The sequence below is a fragment of the Siniperca chuatsi genome, linkage group LG11, assembly GCF_020085105.1.
Source record: "Siniperca chuatsi isolate FFG_IHB_CAS linkage group LG11, ASM2008510v1, whole genome shotgun sequence".
Classification (NCBI taxonomy): domain Eukaryota; kingdom Metazoa; phylum Chordata; class Actinopteri; order Centrarchiformes; family Sinipercidae; genus Siniperca; species Siniperca chuatsi.
In genome coordinates, this window is record NC_058052.1 from 7,735,769 (window position 1) to 7,757,614 (window position 21,846).

General features: G+C 41.9%; 1 protein-coding gene and 1 long non-coding RNA gene across 2 annotated transcripts; one reads left to right on the forward strand and one right to left on the reverse strand.

Annotated features, from left to right (window-relative positions):
- Window positions 1-1,105: 1,105 nt before the first annotated feature.
- On the forward strand, window positions 1,106-8,488 carry LOC122884818. Its single transcript, XR_006379983.1, has 3 exons — window positions 1,106-1,166; window positions 1,281-1,334; window positions 5,362-8,488. It is a non-coding gene; the product is annotated as an uncharacterized LOC122884818 (long non-coding RNA).
- A 132-nt stretch (window positions 8,489-8,620) lies between these two features.
- On the reverse strand, window positions 8,621-15,264 carry cdc42ep3 (CDC42 effector protein (Rho GTPase binding) 3). Its single transcript, XM_044215224.1, has 2 exons — window positions 14,661-15,264; window positions 8,621-10,423 (listed from the first exon to the last, which is right to left on the reverse strand). The coding sequence occupies exon 2, from the start codon at window positions 10,187-10,189 to the stop codon at window positions 9,110-9,112; it is 1,080 nt and encodes a 359-aa protein (XP_044071159.1). The 5' UTR covers window positions 10,190-10,423; window positions 14,661-15,264; the 3' UTR covers window positions 8,621-9,109.
- Between the last annotated feature and the right edge of the window lie 6,582 nt (window positions 15,265-21,846).

Below are 21,846 nucleotides of genomic sequence, written 5' to 3' on the forward strand. Positions count from 1 at the left end.
AATTTGGAATCGCCTTTGTGTGAAACACCTCACTCTGTTATCAAAGAACTGGGGATTATGTTTAGTAACCCAAAGGTTGTTTTTTTTTTTTTTTTTTGCATTTCTGCCTTTATTTGACAGATGATGACAGCAGAGATCAACAGGAAAGGTTCCAACCGCAAGTGAACTGGTGAAGTTACATCCTAAGCCACCAGGCTGTGGGGACACCACAAGGTTTCATTTAATTATTGTTAAAAAATGAGTAATACTACTTACCTTTGGACACAAATCAGTCAAATTGTTAAAGCCACAGAAAACTTGGTTTAAAACTTTATATAACAGTAAATATTCATTTACTACAATTAAAGTTCAAATTTGGAAAAAAGATTCCTATGTTTAATTTCTTATTATTATTTAGTATAACACAAATTCCTGACAACGACAGCACATGTCTCTGCTTCATCTAGCTTGTCTGGGTGTAGTTTGATCAGATTTGACTGATAATATAAAGTAATAACCTCACAGCTGTCATCAGGTTTTGATTAAAATATTGTTAAACTCTAACTGGTGCACAGCAATTTGTGACATCACATTTTTTTTCAAAAGAGCTCCACCCACTTCAAACCGATGAGAAGAGCACAGAAAAAATTAAAATACAGAAATCTGTTGTGTCAAATAAGCAAGAATCTTTCAACTTTGTCATAAAATGTTGTATTTCTCTGTATTATCAGTGACCTGATTGTTTCTTGCATGTGTTTCCAACTTTGTGATCACTGAGACACTACTACAAGCAGTGGGAGTAGTAGTGTATGGTATTAGTAGTATTTACCCCTGCTTCTGTGTGGGGTCCTTATCTTATTAACTATCAATAATTCATCAATTTGACATATTTAAAAAAAAAACATGAGCACTCAGGTCCTCAGAGGACATTAACTCTGACCTCAGTGACTTGTTTTTGGTTCGGGATATTCCTCACAAAATTCCATGTTCTTCAAATTCACTGACGGCCAAAAAATGAACTTTGCACCAGGGAGACTTCATTGCTGGTATTTTCCCCCCTCGCAAGAAGAAGACCCTGTGACATGTGATCCCTGGGAAAGGTCAGTTATGTAAGAGTTGTTGTGTGGGATTAATGAGGTTGTGCAACAATGTAGAAGAAGTCATGCCATCAGCAAGGTAAACTTGAGGTAAGTAACTGAGGTAAAGTGAACGTTCAAAAATGATATTCTACAGTGTGTAATTCAGTGTTATGGCACAGCTTCCCTATAGAGGGCTCACTTGATTTACTGTTTTTCTGTCAGCTTAGTGAAGAACTGAGAACTTGAATCGCAGACCTATGGGGAAGAGATTTAAAGGTAGGTATATTTTTACAGGGAAATACTTGAAGAGAGTATGACATTCTGCTTTGAGTTATTGAGTCATCCTTGGGGATCCAGACATTGACTCCTATTGTATTGTTCAAGGTTTAAACTCTTGGTAGTCATTTAACGTAGATCCTGATGCATGCTGGGACTCTGTCCAAGACATTCTTAATGTTGACGGGGGTTATGAAGAGAGCCAGGGCTCCTCACTCCTCACAGATGATTGACAATCCAGTGAAAGAGGCTGAAGTATTAGCTGTTATATTGCTTTACTCCCCACGGTGTCAAATGGAAATGAAATGAATTTCGCAGACATAGCTTGGTGTATTTCAGGTAGAAGCACAATGCAGCTCTTGAGAGCAGGACAGAGGTCACAGCACTATGAGAATATCACCAACACTCATTCATAACTCTGAAATTGGAAGTTTGGAGATCTCGTGTTTTGCACGCTATCTCTCTCTCTCTCCATGTTGTGTTTTGTTCCGCTTTACTGCCTGGCTGTAATTCAACTGTGCAAACCTGAAGTGTAAACGCTCCGCCAAACAAAGCGTAAAATGAATGGCCGCCAGCTGCTGTTTCTTTTTACGGTCGTAGGAAAGGAACCTGCTTGAAAATTTCCTGCAGATGTGATCGCATGACTGGCTGGTGACAACTTATAAAAGGAGACTCTGGGGCACCCAGTGAGCCCCAGGGAGACAGAAGGATCAAGCTTTCATGAGGATAAGGAGAAACAGAGTGAGGTCTTACCTTAAAAGGCAGAACCCTGAAGACTGTAGGCCATAACAGCAGGAATGTAGTCCTCTGACCTGAATGCTGGGTACTTCCATGCACACTTTCTATAGCTGTGTAATTCCATACAGGTAGAACTCACATTATATCCATGACAAATTAACTTGATGAAATAAAATATGAGTATATGGCTGACACTGCTGGATGGTCTTGGACAGTTCAGGACTGAGTCATCGCTCTTGTAGATATAAGACAGTCAGGAATTCAGGATGTTATCAAGAGACAAGAGGCAACTCCACTGAAAATAAACAGGAGGCTAACTTTCTAGAGCCAAGGTAATTTCCAGCAATGTGGGAAGATTTGCTTTTTCAGAGTTGTAAGCTTTACAAAGTCCTTCTGAGAGTTAAAAGCACTAAATAATACTAATCAGGGTGTAACAATCCATGAATCATCCCAGTTATTGTCAGTGGAGCAGCAGAAGGATATAACTTTTAAAGCAATGGTTCAACATTTTGGAAAGTACGCTTATTCTCTTTTTTTCCGAGAGTTAGATGAGAAGATTGATACCATTCTCATGTGTGCATGCCAAAAGCTACAGCAAGCAGCCCGTTAGCTTTCCTTAGCATAAAGACTGGAAAAGAAGAAACAGCCTGGCTCTGTCCAAAGTTAAAACAAATCTGCCTACCAGCACTTATATTGCTATTCCAGTTTACATGTTGCTGGTAGAATGATTTTGTTACATTTGGACAGAGCCAGGCTAGCTGTTTTCCACTGTTTCCAGTCTTTGGGCTAAATTAAGCTATCCGGCTTCCGGCTTCTGGCTTCTGGCGGTGGCTACATATTGATCTGTCAATCTTCTCACAAACATATTGTATCTCATTTGTTGAAAAAACGTAGAGATTCAACGTAAAATGGCAACATTTTACTCTGGTGATTGGGTTGTCACACCATATAATTTAGACCATAATTACAAGGCGATCAGAAAAAACCTTCATGTCAGCCTCCTAGCTGTAATTCCGAGTCAGAGATATTAACAATTTCTGACAGAGACGATATCTCTCACTTAGTGAAAAGAGCTGGCATTTACATCTTAATAAAATCCAATATAACACTAAGACAATCAATTCAGTTAATTTAAAATTTGTTAATATTTGGTTTCCCTTGTTAACATATAATACGTAACACCACAAAAGTAGCAAATTTACGTGGTACAAGGCGTATTCTGTCAATATTGTGTGAATGTAGCATTAACACACGTACATGAGAGTGGTATAGATCTTCTCATCTAACTCTTGTAAAGAACATATCCAGTAAATGGATATAAAAAATAGTAACACTGAAAATCACATAATGCTACACAAAAAAATGTTTTGCATTTAAATCTTATAAAACAGTCTAAACTATTCTTAGGAGTGGCATGTATACGCCTATAAACGCCACTCTCAGGGCAACTCAATGACCTGACCTCATTATCATATCCCAGAAGGTGACTGAGTAGAGTCATCTAATTAGGGTGAAAGAGATGTTGTTGACCTGTGAGAGGAAAAGATGGTAAGTGATGTCATTCACATCTATAAAGGGAGATACCCTTCCCTCTGCGTGGCATTGAAGGAATTCTCAGAGGGTTGTCTGGGGGAAATGTAGCAAAGAGCAAATATATAAATATCTCCTATGGGTGAATATAGGTTGCTGGCTAAAGGAGAGCACCAAGATGGGCAGTTGCTGCCCTCGGTTGGGGGCATGTCATTTGAAAAGGGACAAAATATAGACAAGGGTGATCTTAGAAAGACTCACATGATCACTGCCTTTGGTTTCATTCCCTTGTGCTACCTTAGAAGGAGAGCTCAGATTCAGAGAGCATACATTACTGTCCCATCCTACTGGGCTCAGTCACAGTCCCATTCCTCCCAGGCTGGAATAAATATGAATAATTCATGGGTGTTTGCAGTGTGGGGGTTGTTGTAAATTAAGCCGATTAAAATGGAAAGCACAGACTTTGTGCTAAGCCCGATGTCTCAGAGCGCCCTTGCAGTATTTTATCATAAAGCTGACAGGAGGACAGTGAATGTCACTGACTGCAGATACAGTAATGTATATTATCTAGTGTCTATCTGGAAAGATTCCCTGTACTGTAGCACCTGACAATTGGCTGATTTGCATGACTCAACATGATAAAACACAGTTTGGACACAAAGTCATCTGTGTGTCTGAGTTAGTGGGAAAACACAGATTATTGTTAAATTTCATTTAGATTTTTATTTCTTCCCTTGTTTACTTGCAGTTAATTTTTTATACGAGTTTAAATGGTTTTAGTATCATATTTTTTTAATGAAGCAGTTTAACATACATGTTTGACATAAACAATTTGCCTAATTGTGCTAAATATAGTCGCTAAACACTGGCAGAGAACTGTCATTAAGGTAACAAATTAATGTCAGTGACACAGCAAAATATATCTTAAGTTTGCTAACAAATTAGCTAACTAACTTAGCTAACATTAGTTACCGTAAGTTACTAGTCATACCAGACCAAGTAAGTCTGCAGCAGTAAAACCCTTGAGTGTATTGAATTGAGCAATGGTACATTTTAATGTTTATGAACTCAAAGTTTAATTTGTAATAGGAAGTTGTCAAAAGTTACATAGTCTTGGTCTTTCTTTTTGTCACCTTTACTTAGCACTAATTTGGCAAGGCACCTGGACCCTAAGGATTAAAAAAAATTTACTTTAGAGGACTACTTTGTTTTTACCATACATGCCTCCACTTGAACATTAAAATGTTTCCTGGTATTCATTTCCGTACAGTGACCCCATCACAGGTACATTAACTATATTAAAACTGTTTTGACTTTGATACTCATAAATCATGCAACACAAGTGATATACTGAGCGCCAAACCTCACTGGTCTGTGGCGCTTAATGCCAAATTATACCAATTTATAAAGTATGCAAATAAAAAAAAATCATTCAATTCATCATTTAATATTGCAATTAACTTTTAAAATGACAGTTAATAGCAGTAGTTATATATATATGAACACTTTTTGAGTAGTACAATTCACACAATGCCAGGTATTGTGCTGAAAACTGCCCAGTGCAAATAACCCCAAAACTTTGATGCCGATAGAGATAAATGAAGTGTACCATTAAGCGTACAGTAGCTCTGTCTTGTTTTGCTCTACATAGTGTGGCACCACGATTAACTGGGCCTGGGTTTTGTCACCTAAGTATTCTGGTGCCTCTACGGTGACACTGCTCTGTTTCACTCTTATCCTCTCTCTGCCCTCCTTTCAGCTCAGCCCTCACGTGCTGAAGATACAAACTCAACTCGCTATGGTTACTGTCAGCCAAACAACAGTCAACAGTGCAGTGAACCTGAGGTAGGGTATCCATAGCCTGCCAGACCAAACCGCATGTGAGCTTGCTCGTATCTGCACTGCATCAACCCCTGCTCAGGCTAATTTTATTCACCTCTGAGAGTAAGTTCTCTCTGCTCTCTCCTGTTGTTGTCTTTTGAAAGGGAGCTACGCTGCTAAATCAGCAGATCTGCAGAACACTTGATTCCAAGCTCTATGCTCAGCATCCCAAAGTAAATGTTCCCAAGAAGCTTCTACTACTGAGACCCTGATTATCATAGTCATGGCATTCAATTTTGGATCACGTACAGTATGAATCAACGATGAATAATATCTTTCCAGCAAGCAAGAGAAATATTTAACAATAATATTTCTAAGAAAAGTTGTGCTCATACTTCAGACATTTCCTCCTGACCAGTCTGTTGGATGGATAGAAAGTACTGTATCTGTGTTTAGGCTCATTTTGTGCTGTAGGAAATTTACAGCAGGTGAAGACAAGAGGAGCTTTATCCTGCTGCTCTCGTCTCTGCTGTCTCCATCTAGGGCCAGTGAGCAGGGAAATATCTTATTAAAGTTTCCCCTCTCATCCGCCTGACACAGCTCAAGTCCGGCTATGAGGGGCTCCTTCACCAACACCTCTACGTGAAAGACAGTGTGCACATTATGCAGCTCTGTCGTGGAGGTCGGATGGAAAATTTTGCTAGGTCTGAGCTGTGCTTTCTTTGGCACCGGTGGCCTCTGGGCCAAAGCTTATTCATCTGTGAACTGACAGCTTCACCTTAGCCCAGGAAACTGAGGAGCTGGATTCCCCGGATCGCCGATCTACTGGGGGAATGTTCATGAAATGTTCTTGAATGATTTACCTTGTAATGTAAGGTCAAATGTTTTGAGGAAATTGCCTTTGTGTGCCCTTTTGCCTTTATATGATAAAATTTGCCTCACAAGGTGTGTTAAACATATACTTCCTGGTTAGCATAAACCAGAACTTGCTAAAATGCTTAAAAAGTTGTGTATGTTCTTTTTTTCCTCATGTTTTTCACTGTCCTACCAAACCATGGCATCAAAGTCAAAGAGACAGAATTTAGCAATTAGGCTTTTTCTGTTTTTGTCAAGAAAGCAACTGGTTGGGAAATTACAAGGCAGCAGGTAGTGGCAACACCCGTGTCACCTCCCTCTCTCTGCTAACGTCACGTATTTGGCAATCGCTCCCCTGTTTTCAGTAACACCAGTTTGGCTGCACAAAAAATATTTGTACAAAAGTAACATTCTTTTCTCATTCATTTTTCTGTGAATTTATCTTAAGAGAGATTCAAGCAAAAAAAAACATGAAGCCAAGATAAGCAAAGCTGTGACTTGCTAGTAAAACAAGTGCAATATTGTTCTGCTTGTGAGTCTGTGGGTGTCACAATGAGTTGCCTGACTGTGTTGCTGTACGGTATCATTGTGGTATTAACATGGACTATCAGAGGCAGTTGGAGTCAAGGTCTCTTCAGGTCAAGCTTCCACCTTGGCCCTGTGGTAATGAGAAACAGTCTACCAGGACTATTTCTACCTTCCATCTCTAGTATTTTCTCGTCTGCCCTCAGGCTCCTAGAGAAGATTAAAGCCAGAAACAAGACAAGACACCCTGCGTCTACTGGTAGTCAGCACACTGTTCAAGTTGTGCAATTCAAAAACAGATGCAGTGATTTGCTGTCTAGGCCTTGAAATAATAATAATCAGTCTTACATAATACAAACCTCTATACAGTGAGGGCACAAAGCCAACTGGTCACTCAAACAAACAAAAATTCACTCTGTATTTCATAAGGAGCTGTGAACCCAGAGTCAGAGAACATGGAGGCAGTATTCAGGGTGTAACATATGTTGAGTATTTATATTGGATTTCATAAAACACTGGTATTTCCTGGTATTTTGTGTCCGAGAGCTTTGGCATCTCTACAGAAATTCTTCTAATATGTTACACAACATGTTACAGTGCTGTGGTTGCAAGTTTGCTTGGGGTCCGTGCCTGTCAAAATGAAGGCTGTCATCAAGTCAATGATGTACCATTGCAGGTATAAGCATAGTAATTACCTTGACAGCAAAGGTCTTCATTACTCATACTTGGAGGTTGTACTTTTCAGCTCAGCATATGCAAACTCTTTAGCACTAATGCTGGGATTTTCCAATGGCGGCTGCATCTGCCATGACATGGCTTTTCTTGCGTGGGGAAACGTTCATGTCTCCTCTAACATCTGGTTTTACGACGGCTTCAGATGCCTGGCTGGTTGCGGTTGTTTACGTACATTCTGAGGCCTTTGAGGGATTCAATTGACCCGCTAAATGACAGAAGTAGAATCAAACCAAGATAATTATTTGCATATGAAATTAGCTTGCCAACACAAGTACATTTGATGCAGGATGTGTTAGGAGGGAGGTGATCTTGTTTTCTCTAAACAAGATGGCACGTGGGTGTTTGGGGGAAGCCTGCCATAAGCCTCCATATGGTCTTGTTCTGACTTACCCTTCATGTGTCTACACTGAAGGGCCCATAGGGACAGAGCGTCAGGGCGAGGAGGCAACTGCTGAGGGTTGGTTGAGTTCAAGAGGCTGCATGTATGGGTAATCACTACTGTCCTGCTCTTTCAGGCGGTTGCTTCAACACTGCTGTTGAACTACATATCTTTAATGTAACTAGACAGAGGGAGAGAACTCATCTATTGTTCAGCACTGAACAAAGTTTGCCAGCGGGTTGCAAGCGCGTGTTTTATAACCTCATCTCACCATACATTCTGGCTGACGATAGCGTGGCTCTAAGACCGAAGCCCTGTCTCCTCACTTGAAACAGCTGATTTATGTCTGGTCCTGGACACTTGTGCTCTGTGGCTGGAATGCAGGGAATTTCAAAGACCCCTCCTCTGCCTGTCCCGTCCACATGCAAACAAATGGAGCAGGCGCCTGGTTGGGCAGATGAAGGCCCACCGGTGCTCCCACTGCAGGGCAGAGAGGCAGAATGTAAGGAATGTCAGAGGCGAGAAAATAAATCCATTCTATCCTTTTTTCTGTCAATCTGTAGCTCTTTCTTTCCTTGGTATCGTTCTTGGTGCCTTTTCCCTTTTGTGCTACTTATTTTTCCAGCATTTTTCTGATTTTCAGCCTCTCTTGAGTTATCTTGTTTGATCATTTTACACATTACCTGCAAGAAATTAGCCAGAATAGGACAAAATGAATTTATTTGTGTTGCAATTTTAAAAACACAAATATGCATAGTGTTCTGTTCTTTGAAATAGTCATGTGGCAAATGAATTATGTGTTAAACACACTTAAAGTCACAAAATGCAATATGTTCAAGACTGTGTAAAAAAGCAAAGGACCTCAAAGTTACTGTGTATATATCGTGAAAGTCAACATAAGAACACAAATCTATCATGTAGCATTTTTACAGTCAAAGGCACGAAGAATGTGTTTTAGCTGTAACTCAATAGTACATGCATCTTAAACATGCGGCTGGCATGGCAAACAACACTCCATAGAAGCTAAAATAGTTATATGTTTTGACAATAAAAACATAAGCAGCTCTCTCTATTGTAGCTCATTTTCATCTCAATGATATATCCAGACACCATTTGATTGCTTTTTGAGTCTTTCTCTCCTCATGGCTATAGTTTAATAATTCCCTTTCTCCTCCTGGGGCCTCAGCGCAGCTCAAGGCCTGCTCTTTGCTGCGGGTTTATCCATTATGTTGAGCACATCGTCGAGGATGGATGGGCCCAGATCGAGTTCAAGGGAGAGGAATGACCCCGTGGTCTGGGTGAGGGAATCCTGTGACGTGCTCTTCTCCTTGGAAAACTCAAACTCAAAATCACAGATGCGGCCCTCCTCCACCCCACTGTCCCTGTCCACCCACTCTCCATAGCACTTTGAGAGCTCCTGCTTGAAGCCCAGGGTAATGTCATTGTTAAAGTGTCCATAACCATTGCAGTTGCCATTGCCATTGAGACTCCTGCTGCCATTGCAGATCTTATTCTGGAAGTCCCCTTTGCCGCTTAAGCTGTCAAAGCTGTCGCTGCTTGTGTTGCTGTTCAGACTTCCATTAGCTTTGAAGGTGCTGTTGCTGTGACTGGTGATGTAATAGGATGATGGCTTGTCAAACCTGGTTTCACTCTTGTTCATTTTATTAGCTTTGGCAACTGCCTTAGAGGTGGACTTATCTGTATTTTCCAGCAGATCCAGGAGGACGTCAGGCTTCGACTGGATATCTGCGGACTGAGATGAAGGCTCACTGCTGAAGACGTCCATGGAGCGCAAAAGAGCATCCATCTGCAGTATCTCTACCTCCTCTTTGCTGTCAGGTTTCATGGGAGTTGTAGGACCAATGATGTCCTCCAACGGCTCCGGCGGCATGGAGAAAACAGTGGAGGAGATCAGAGGAAGGGTAAGCGCCTGGCAGCCACCAATAGTTGGGAGGGAGATGGCGTTCTTGAGCACCGGAGAGGGAGTCTCAGCAAAGGAAGCATCACCTGTGCTGTTAGCTCTCAGAAACTCACTTTGGATGCCATACTGAGGGTGGACGTCTCCCTTCCCGGGTAGGAGTTCATACTTCCCCTGAAGGAAAGACATGTCTCCAAAGGCATCTCTCTCCCCACCCTTGCCAATGTGGATGGTGTGGCGAAAGTCCCCAAGCGGTGGACTGATCATGTCTGGGGACAAAATATCTCTGAGGCGACATTTCTTTCCCTTCTTATTATTGGTGGGTTTCAGGTATATGGGTGCTTTCGCTGGCATGGCTGTAACTGCCGAAGAGTTCTCAGATATGCAGGATAGAAAAGTCAGAAGTGCTCTTTAAGTTCTGGATGTTACAGTTCCCCGGGGGAGAAGCTCGAGTTACATTCTCAGTAACACATCGGTCATACAGGACTCCAAAAATAATTGCAGCAATTGCAGCATCGATCAGGAAATGGGACTCCAAGCAGGACTGGTGATGTCTGGCGGTATAGAAATGGTCAAACGGCCACTTTTCTGAAATCAGAGACAAATAGAGAATATGTCAGCATTTTTTTAAAACATAAACTCAGCACTGACATATTTCCAAAAGGTTACTTTGATGAGTGCTCCTACTGATACAAAACTCCTGTCCTGCCTTCCAGAAAAAGAAATGTGGTCACCAACACAAATCCCACAAATAAACTCTGGATCCTGCAAGAAAAAAATATCCTCATCCTCATCTTGCATCTGGCGAACTTAGAAGCCAGAGCAGAGGAGGATGAGGCCTGGGTCTAAGGCTTTTTGCTGCTTTATTCACATTTCCACACATGAGCCTCCTTTGGCCTCCACAACTCTGGATGTGCTAATGTGGAACAGCTGGACCGCAGATTGGGAGAGGAGAAGCAAAGCGGTAGGATTAGAGCAGGGCAGCCTGTTTTAAGAACAAGCTACTGCTCAGACACGCAAAGAGATAGAAAGAGATGGACCAGAGGAAAGAAAGAGGGGAGAAAAGGGGTTTAGGGGGTTTAGGGGGATTGTGTGAGAGAGATAGAGTGAGGGATTACAGAGCAAGTGGATCTTAAGAAAGAAGGTGATGCAGATTGAGAATTGATTTGATGGTCAGAGGGTCAGCTCCATGTTTAATAAGGGCTGAGATACCAGCTAGGTTGCGCAATATATCAGGATGGGTAAACATTTTAAGGAGATATTGGATGTGATAAAAGGTGCCTAATTGCATGCTGCCTTCTCAGAGCTTTTCCATTACAAACCCATGTACCCATGAATGTCACCACGTTGGCAGCCAGCTTAGTGTAGGATAAACTCAGTAAAAAGAGGAGAAAATCGGTTTGACCGTTTGAAATGACATAGCAACCAAGGAGAAAGGGAAAAACACTCGGTAGAGGAAGGGAGTTGACAGTTTGTGTGTGTGTGTGTGTGTGTGTGTGTGATGGGGGGTGGGAGAGAGCACCAGTGAGGAGAGATTTTGCCCATTTATAGACATATTTACTTATGAGAGGTCTGTCAGCAGTGACCGTCTGACAGAGTGCACCGCTGCACAAAAGTGCCTGGGCGGTCAAGTCCACCAAAATTAAAAAAAAAGGTTTCACTGAGAAAACATCCACATTCCTGCTGCAACCGACCCCATAGAGACACGCTGCATCAGCCTTATCAGAGACACTTTAAGTAGGCTATGTTTATTTAGTAGGCACATTAGTGTGGAGCCAGAGAGACACTTGCTGCGTATTTGAATCCAAATAGCAGGCTGGAAACCATTGCATTGACATCCATTTTCAACATGGATTTTTGTGTTTGATGAAGTGCCGTAGCGTCAATATCTGCCTTATGAGAGCCACAGCTCCAATAAGTATGTGAAGTACAAGGTGAAATCTTCTCACTTTGGGGGATGCCACTACATCACAAATAAACCTGTCATCCAACAAGCACTCTGGGGCTATATATAGCCATGACAAACACTGAGGGATGCAGAACATGTGTGAGTGTGTTGAATGGCAACACCGCTCTTCAAGGGTCCTTGTGTATTCGAGGGCTGGTGTGAGTGTGAGTGTATGTGCGAGGTGCCTGACTGCGCTCGTGAGAGATAGCAGTTTTGAATGCACGCCATGTGTGCGAAGCAGAGTGTGTTTGTTTGCTAAAAGTGAGGGAGAGAAAGGGAAGGGGGAGGGCGAAGAGGAGTGCTGCAGTGTTTGATGAAGGGGGTACAGCAAAATCCCTCACTTGTTTAACTCAAGCTTTTCTCTTATTTTTTTCCTCCTGCTTGTTTTGTCTTTTTGTAGTGTCTCTCCCTTTCACCGCTGCTCCTCTGACCTTGACAGCTGATGCTCACTGCAGTGGGAAATTGGGATTGGATAGGAAGTGAAACAAAAGCCAAAAGCTTCTTCCTGTGGGCTCAGAGTGCACATATCTATATCTGTATTAACTTTTGCAATGCTATTCCCAAGAATAGTGCTGCGCTGCTGGCTGAAACACTTCCTATGAAACGTACCTATTGATTATTGGTCTGCCCTGATGAAATTCTAACATCTGCCTGGTTTGTGTGGACCCTCTGCTTTCCAGTGGCATGAGAAAACGCACAGCCCATGCATTATAACAGATGATAATGTTGCGTGAAATCAATATTATGGACAAAACTTCTAGGAATTCCTCTAGCAGAAGAGCAATCCAACTCTTGCAAATCTCACAGGGGGCTATGCATCCTACCCAAGGTCAACACGTGTGGCCCATGAGAAGTCAGCTGGTACGGTGAGAGCCTCAATGTCTGACCTTCACGTCAGCCGTCCTGCTGGTGGCTCTGTTTGGCTTATATGGCAAACATGACTGGAATTCCAGAGGCCAACAGCAAAGTATAAGGAAAACAATATCCTCATGTCGGTCTTACTGCTGCATAACCAGTATGAGGGTTCATTTAATGAGAGCTTGGGTAAACTTGTAGAGAATCTCAAGAGTCATAGCAATGTTAGTTAAGCTTGTGTTGGCCCAAGAGGAAATTAATCAATTACAACAGCTCAGGATATCCCAGGATGGACCCATATGGCCTGCTAACCCAATCAATCTATTTGTGTCTCTGCAGGCTGTTAATATTTTAGCAGGTGTATTCTGGTGTATTTCAAAGCCAAGGCCAGATTTGCACCCTCCTTTTGGAACTGGTCCAAAAAGAGGCGACGTGGCACGTGTTGATGTCCAAGCCTGGCGGCGCCGCCTCCATAGAATGCGGTCATGGGTTTCATTTACACCTCTGGGGAAGTGGGGATCTGATGGCACCTTCCTTTCAAAATTGCTTGCCTGAGCAGCCAGGATAAAGCCACTGTGTCATTGGGTCAGCAATAGCTATCTGTCTGGGCATGAAGTGATCTGGAGCCACTCCAGCCTCTTTAAAAATGGAGCTTTGCCTCATCACTTCGTGCTTGGAGGTTTAGTTATTAGTGAGGGGGCAGCAGAAGGAGTGAGGTGATGAAAGTTTGAAAGTGGGAGCAGATAAATGTGGGGTTGGTATCGGGTAAATAAACTAATGGCTCGTGATTTGTCTGGGTATTTCTGGACACCCCAAAGTCACGTGTGATATAAATGAGTCAGTATATTCTTAGAGGCAGTGCAATTCTACTGCCTAAACAAATGCTACAGTTTGATGATGCTTTACAGTTCACTGTTCCTCAAACTGCTCCAAAGCAGTGATGAGGGTAGTACAGAGAGAGGCTCAGGAGAGCAGCTGTTCAAAATATGACCTGTATATGACTTCCCTATTCTTTAAAATAGAAACCGTGCATCCCTTAAATATTCCTCCCATGATGGGATTACTGCGCTGACATTTCACATCAGTGCTGTTGAAAATCAGCATGCTATTCTGCACTTCTGTAGTAGTTGTGGTCAGTGTAACATCATCAGTGCGTAGGAGACAAACTTCTTCTCTTCCTCCCACTGTGTCTTGTGGAAGTTTGAAGTTTCCAAATACTCTCAAGGCCACATCTAACCGTGGCCTTGACTTCTGTCACGCCTTTGAATAGCAGAAAGACCCTTTCTTTGGGGCTGTTATAAAAAGCAAATGCACACACCACAGAGGGTAATGGTAGCCTTACAGAATAGACTGAGCTGTTTGTTACATAAAAAAAACCTCAATTATAGGCAAAGGCCTTACTTTCGGGGGCCTGGTGGCGGTGCCGGGACTAGGGCGAATAGCAGGGTGGAGTATTTGTTCTGTCTTTCTTTCTCGCTCCCCTTGTGCCACCCGCAAACATGGCCAGCACATGCCAGAGTTATCCTTGGCAGAGATGAGCAGGAAATGGAATCAAAGCATATGAAACATGAAGGGAATGTCAACATATACTGGCAAAAAAAGAAAAAGTGCCTTCCTCCCAGTGTACTGGTAAAAACCTCCTGCAAATCTGCTCCCCTCGAGAGATAAAAGCAAAGCCAACTCTGTATTTCAGAGGAACATGCCTTAAGCGTGTAGCCGGACCAAAAATGTTCCTTTCTTGGAAACCGGGGAGGATATCATGTTGCTCTTAACAGTTCAGCTCTTATGTCACATGTATGAGAGTGTCAGTTGGACGAACGCTCCTGTACAAGCTTAACTTGCCATGCATACTTTCGCATGTTTCACTGTTACTAAGCAATATCCCATTCTGCTCCAGACATTCAGAAAAAAACTAGACACTTCCAGATTAGCAGGCAAACTGCAGCAACATTATCCTGTCTACTAATTCAGATTACTGTAGCAGCATGGGGTGAAATAAAACGTGTTCCCGCTCTCACTCACCTCAGATATTCCAATGGGGAGATCCTGATCCTTCCCAGGTATCGCTGGTGTTCTCCTGAATGCTGCAGCCCCAGGTTGGTGTGTGTCTGTATGTGTGTGTTCAGTGGCTGCTGTGCTGCTCCTGTGGCATGTTGACACTGCCCTGCCTCCTGTCTCTGCCTCGGGGCTACACTTCTGTCGATTGGGACGTCTGCCTGACAGCTGTTTTGGAATTGCACTCCGGCTTCTATTCCCTTCTGAAGCAAGTCAAGTCTCCTCCCACTCCCCCCCCCCTCTCTCTACTAGTGTCTCTCTCTCTCTGCGTTCTCGCTCCCTTCTCTATCTCTCTAGCAGCACCTGTGCATGTTTGTCCTCTATCCTACCCAGAGCTCGGATTTTTTAAGCAGCTCTGTGGTTTGAGGATCTTCCTTGCTTCCTGTGCCTTGGTGGAGCTGTGGTGATGAGTGATCACAAGCTCTGGTCTCACAGCTCGAAAAAATGAGCTGTGTGTGGAGAAAGGCGCATACCTCATGGGATGTCTGGCTGTCTCTCCTCTCTAAAACAGTCCTTCATGATATGTATTCTGAGTATGTGTTCACTCTTTCCCTCTTCCGTCTTTCTGCCTCACCCTGTCTGACTTTGCGACTCCGATAAGAGCTATTCTGTAAAGGCAGCCAGCAGACACTTGACTGGACTCTCCCTGTCTCTATCTCTCTCCTCTCTATCCTTATCTGTCCATTACACATGCACACCCATACCCTCCCATTATTTTCCCAAACTACAAAATCACTTCATGTTCTATCCAATTCTACTCATTTTGTGCATGGTCCTTTATTGTTCAAAGCTGCAGCAGGGTGAAGTGACACTGTTTGGAAGGACTAATTGCTGCAGAATACTGCAGCGCATGCAGGGGACATTTACAAATAGGCTAATAGACAACACATGGGTAGAGCTGCAGCACAAATAGAGTTCCTCAGTGGGAATCTCCTCAGTGTGTGTAAAGGTTCTAACCTGATGCCCTCAGTCAAGGACATGGCAAACCTTGCCTGTGCATCCCATTTTTTTTGGGGGGGGGGTTCGGGTTCTTTCTAGCTCAGAGGTGATGTCACACTTTGCTGTGTAGTTCCCCCCCAAACAGGCTGGGGAAAGCAGAGGAGAGGTGTGTGTTTCTGCTTGTATAGTGTATTACAAAAGGGCAAAGAAGATAAATGTGGGGGGAGGGGTGCTTGTATTTCAATCAATGTGTGTGAGTGTGTGCGTGCGTGTGTGTCTGTGTGTGTGTGTGTGTGTGTGTGTGTGTGTGTTTGTCTGTGGTTAAGAAAAGGGTTGAATGCATGTCCTCTCAAGCCATAGTAGTACCTTAACAATAATCCTGCCTTGTTCAGCATATGAAGCAGCACATCCTTCTGCAAACACCACAAATTCTCACTTCTCCTTCCTGCTAAATCTGACCTGGGTATCTCATTCTCCTTAATCTCCCTACTGCTATGTGATGGATTCACCACTGTAATAACTAGCCATATATAACACTTTGCAAAGTCTTACACTGAATTGAATGCCGGGTTGTGTGTGTTTGTGGACAGCTTACGTTGCTGAGACACCCTCTATTTAACTTACACAGGCGTTATTTAGCACCATTTAAACAGCAGTTGTGAATGAAGCCCTTTTAGCATGGTGTTGTCGTGTCGCCTCGGGGTGATGTCATTGCGGCGTCCATGTGGCCGGCACATGATCTGTAAGAAGAACACACAATACTGTCTTCTCATTTAGGAAGACCATTAAACCTTGGAAACTCCGGAGCTACTGCTCGAAAAGGAAACTCTATGTAATTCCCCCCAAAAGATAAATTGAGTAAGGAAATTCGGTCAGTGATAACTAGAAAATCTGGCACCACTTCGTAATAAGTCATAATTGGCATAAAGGGTTTATAAGTTGAATATAATTACTTTCTAAATGGTTAATCAATCATTTAATTTACTTACTTAAAAGGACAATGCACATTAATCAACATATCTGTAAATGTGCCAGTGTTAGCCAGCTGGCTAATTTTCAACTGCAGTCCTTTGGCAAGATGTTCTAAAACCAATAGCCCTTTTTTGACAGCAGACATTTTGACTTGTCATGGTAGGAAAAGCACAGGTGTTACTAATAACATTAATGATGGCTCTGTAAGTGTCCCAGTAAGCAATGGTGAGCCAGCATGCACAATATCAGGACCCTGAAACTGAAGCAGTTAAATGGAATTCAGCCACCATTAATTTAATTATTATTATTTTTCTTACTGTTATGTGAAAATGTCTTCCATTAAAAAGTCTTATTAAAGAACAAGTTCAGAAAACATAGGACAGTAAGACACAAAAGTGCCAACAGCAACAAAATCAGCAATAATATAATAACATCCACTATTCAGTGAATGTAGCCATGCAAAGCAATATAAATCAGCCTCTATGGAGGACCAGAACTATTATCATTATTGTGTAATTATAACTACACACCTGTTGACATTGTAAAATAAGGAAATCAATCTGTGTGCAGAGTCACATCATTGGTTTATACGGTAGGTTATAGGTTTTGTACTCCATTATTGTGTGTGTTATGACGGGGGTGCACCAAAAGCTCAAATTTGTTGAGCTTTGATCTGAGCTGTGCTGACCTTTGCTACGACTTGTGCTGCATTCAAAATTGAGGAAAAATAAATGAGGAGTGTTTTTAAATGTACCTATATAACAATAAATCACGATCACACTGAAACCAAACTGAAAACATTTGTGAAATATCAGTGTTCAGATTCAGCTACAAGGTGTGTTACAAAAACACTGTTTGAGTCTGTGTAATTATCTACTCTTACATCGGTCACATTGTAACCTGCAGCTTTTTGAAAAACTAATTTTGCCAGGTAGTTTAATCAGAGCAGATCAGGCGAGATTATAAAACTTGCACATAGCAAGCAACTCATGTTAAGTTAATCATTTTCTAATAAGCCATTAAGTCTGTAGTTACATGTTAGTAAGTCATTAATACATGGTCATAGGCATTTTACTTTGTAATACCCTAAGCCATAAAGTCTGCACTTGTAAATATTAGTAAGTAAATGGCTAGCTAAAAAAGCAAGTTATGCTGGAGGAGAAGCCTGACAAACCAATCATTATTAATGTCTTATTACTGATCTATAATGCCTTAATAACGGATTTTCTGACATGTATTAAGTCATGAGTTACAACTGACATAAGCTTTATTTTGCATTATTAGAAACCATAAAGTGTTACACCCACCCAACGTTAGATTATCAGCCCTGACTTTTTTTTCAGTTTCCTTGACTATTCTCAGATATTCTTTCACCAAACTCGAGACAGCAGCATAAACTTCTACTGTATGGTGTTTTCTGTTGAATACACAGGGTTTGCCAGGAATATGCTTGTCATCTTATTTTTGTTTTTCCATCACAAGTTGTGTTTTGGGTTGTGTTATGGGAGGAATTAGACCGATTTTTTATTCCAGTTCAAGACTAATTTGCCTTGGTCTGTTTTGGCCCACGTCTTTGCCGTTTACACAAGGAGAGCTTTCTAAGTGAGGTTTCTCTACAGTCTGAGGTGTCCTGTCTAAACTGTTCCACTGAGGTTACTTTTCTCCATCTGACAAACCATGTGCTGATCTCAGCTCAGGTAAACAAGCCTGTCCTTGTCTACTAAAGTAAATCAACTAAGAAAAACAGGATTTAAAGAAGCATACTCAGCTCCATTTACCTCTTTCTTGCCTGTTGTGGTACTGAGGTGTAACAAGTGTCTACAGTAAGTGTAGTTGATGACTTTCTCATGTCTCACAGATTTAGTTTTAATCTCATGTTATCACCTTACTCAGCTGAAAACCCACTCCGCCCTTCCTCCTCCAGCTGCTGCGACACATGTGTTCACACCCATTATACAGTAAACTGCATCATTATCACTTGCTGTCTGAGGTAGGCCAAGTGAGCGAGGTGAGGATTATGAAAAACCAACAAAAAGCACTACTATAGTTTGTCTTTTGAAAAGGTTGCTGCTTCTACATCTGGCTTTTCAGTGCAGTTATTTGAAACTGGTGATAGTGTGATAGTTTGCCCAGCCTTCATGTACTGCAATCCATCTATCATATGATCAACATAGAAAGATGGGGAGCGTATGGAAAAAAATTTTGTGTGGACGCAAAATGTCATCTTCTGAACCTTAATTTTTACGATTAAATCTGAAGCATTAAAATGTTAGTGTAACTGATTCCAAAGGGAACAACACTAAAATAATAAAGATATATGTAGCTATAACAAAAACATTCCTCCCTACAACTCTGGAGGGAGTTTCAGTGGCATTTGTCAACATTTTTAACAGCTTTCAATAACATTGTAATGAATAAAATGTTCAGCACACATGTTCAATAGACATTGTTAACAGTTAGAGACTTGACGCCGCATGTTGACAGCCATATCAACTGCTCCATTTACTTTCTTTTCAAAGCTTTCTCTCAGGGTTGCACTATTTAACTGTAGGTCCTCATGTGCACATTTATTTTCATCCTGATAGTAAAGATTTCACAATGTTCCCAGCCCCACAGGCAGCACACAGGGAGGGCACTGGCCAATGTTCTGAGTGCAGGAGATGGGCTGCCGAGCGGAGTGGAGGAGGGGATTGTGGGTAGTCTAAACACTGTCTTGCTCTGTGGCTGTATCCCAAAATGTTTGTGTGTGTGTGTGTGTGTGTGTGTGTGTGTGTGTGTGGGTGTGTCCGGGCGATGCACCAACCTGAATTACAGCAGACCACACACACCAGAGGTAGCACCTCGGCTTTTGTGCCTATTTTAGCAACTGAACAAACTTCGCATAAGGTGAAAGGTGGAGTTCAAGAGCAAGGACTGCAAGAGGTCAAGATTTAAAATGCTGGTATTAATTAGCAATGCAACTTACAGTGCAGTTACAGCAACTTGACAATTTTATTAATTATTATTATTGTAAGCGCCATGCCTCTTTTTGGTGTGCAACCTTTTTTAAAAAGATAGTACATTCACTTCCAGTGGGATTTAAACCTTTAAAGGAATAATTCACTCTACAACAATAGTAGCAAATAGCTGTGTTTATGTGTAAATGGCCAAAAGTAGATGGCATCAAGCAGCAACAACAGATATTATATAAAGCATTTTTGTATTAAAAATGAGTCAAATGGCTGTGTGTAATGTGAATGGGGTCGCTCATTGTGACAAATGATAAGAGAATTATCACTGTACTGCATCTTTCAGCTCATTGTTTTGGTTCTACGGCCCGCAACTTTAATGTTTTGTTTAGTCTCACCGCTCTCATTAACCCCCCATGTTTTTAACAAACAAGCTCTGAAATACCACCGTGCATTACCTGCCCAGCACCAAACGGCACACTAAAAAAGTTAGCGACTGGTAGAGACAGCGACAATCAAGCGCCATTTGGAGTAAGAGGCACAACTATTTATTTTAGTTAATGGGAAAAACTTTCCAACGCTCACTCATTAATGTTATTGCTTGCTATCATTACTGCTATGCGTCTCTACACTGACGTGACGTCCGTGTATCAACCACAACTGATTGCAGCAAATTGAGGCTTGTTCTCTGGAAGATTGGAACAGGACAAACTTAACTTAATGTAACTTAATGTAACACTTCATCACAAAATTACTCCGGGAATGCATTAAACATCTCGGATTGATGATAGTGTAAGAGTATCTGAGGGGGATTTTTCCTTAACCTTGAAGAGACAAACTCTCTCTTCTACAGTAGACTATCTGACCACATCCATGCTAGTGTGGAGATGTCTGGCTCACATCCTTGGAAACAGAGCAAGTCATACATCACTTGGTGAGGAGTGACTCTTCCCACTGGAATTCCAGTAGCTGTGCCACAGGCCACCCTCTTGCAATCAGCTTGCGGTGGTCCATTTCCACCAGCCTAGATCCTGCTCCATCCACAACCAAAGCGCTATTATGTCCATGCGAATTGGTAGGCTGCCCTCGGCCCTATCATGCGGGGTGAGCGGAGTAGGATATCAGTTACAGTCAAGCTGAGGCCAGCTGGAGGCCTGACCCTGAACTGTTTTCACATAAGTGGCTGAGAGGAGGATATTAGCACTAACATCGGTCTTGCTTGTCTCACATTGTGCTGGTGGAGGTCTTTAGATAGCTTGAGGGAAACAATGTACTGTACATACAGTGTCCTTAGCAGATCTTTGATTTATTCTTCGGCCACTGGCAGAGTCTGTTCCTCATTAGAAATGTGTTTCAGGCTCTGAGAACATGTTGGAATTTGGAGAATGTACACAACAGTGTTTATAAAATGCTTTTTCATGTAAGGAGATAATGTGCATAAACTGATGTTTGGGTGCAATTATCGAGCAACAAGGCAGACAGTTAAGTTTTCAGTGGTGTATCTTACAGGTCACATGGGGAAGAGGAAATATTCAGCATTCCTTGTGAGATACAAGTGAGATACTGAGTGAATAACTGCTCAGTTCTATTTTTGAACCTGGAGTATATTACATGGTCATTTCATGACAACTTTGGGAGGGGAATGACATCAACTGAAACCCATCGTTGTCGGGTTACCTCCAATCTGATCAAATGATTACTTCCTGTTTTTCTCCATACCCACTTGGTTGTCCTCTGGGAATCCATGTGTCGCTCTAGTTTGCTTTATGAAAGTCATATCTGTCATATCGGTCAGTAAATAACATTCCAAGACTAAAGAATAAAGTTCCTTTTGTAGCTGACACTTTAAATTTTGTTGTGCCCATTAAAAAATCACAGTTTGTTGCTAATGGAAACATCAGCAGAAGAGAAGAGCCCTAAATCACTGACAGAAAGTTATGCCTTTGATTTCATTTAACTGAGCTGATAATGCCAATAATAATAATGAGTATTTATGATCTCAGGGAATGTTTTGCAGCACTGTACATTATCAGAGTGAGTGTGTGTTGGCTGCTTTTCATCAGCTTTAGATAGAAGTATGTGTGGTTTTATTTCCAGCAACAGCAATGTGCTTTGTAACATCTGGTGAGATTATCTCCAAAAGCTCAGTTCATTAGAAGCATCGGAGGTTTCCAGCTGCCGACTTAGAAGCACTTTGATTGAGTTGATTGCATTCATACTTCTCATAAAATTGCTTAATTGTGTAATTTGAAATAAGAAACGCATTCTTGAGGATTTCTCGGGCATTGTTGTTC

Coding starts and splice junctions, on each gene's coding strand:
- cdc42ep3 (XM_044215224.1), bottom strand. CDS start 10,189: ATGCCAGCGAAAGCACCCATATACCTGAAACCCACCAATAATAAGAAG.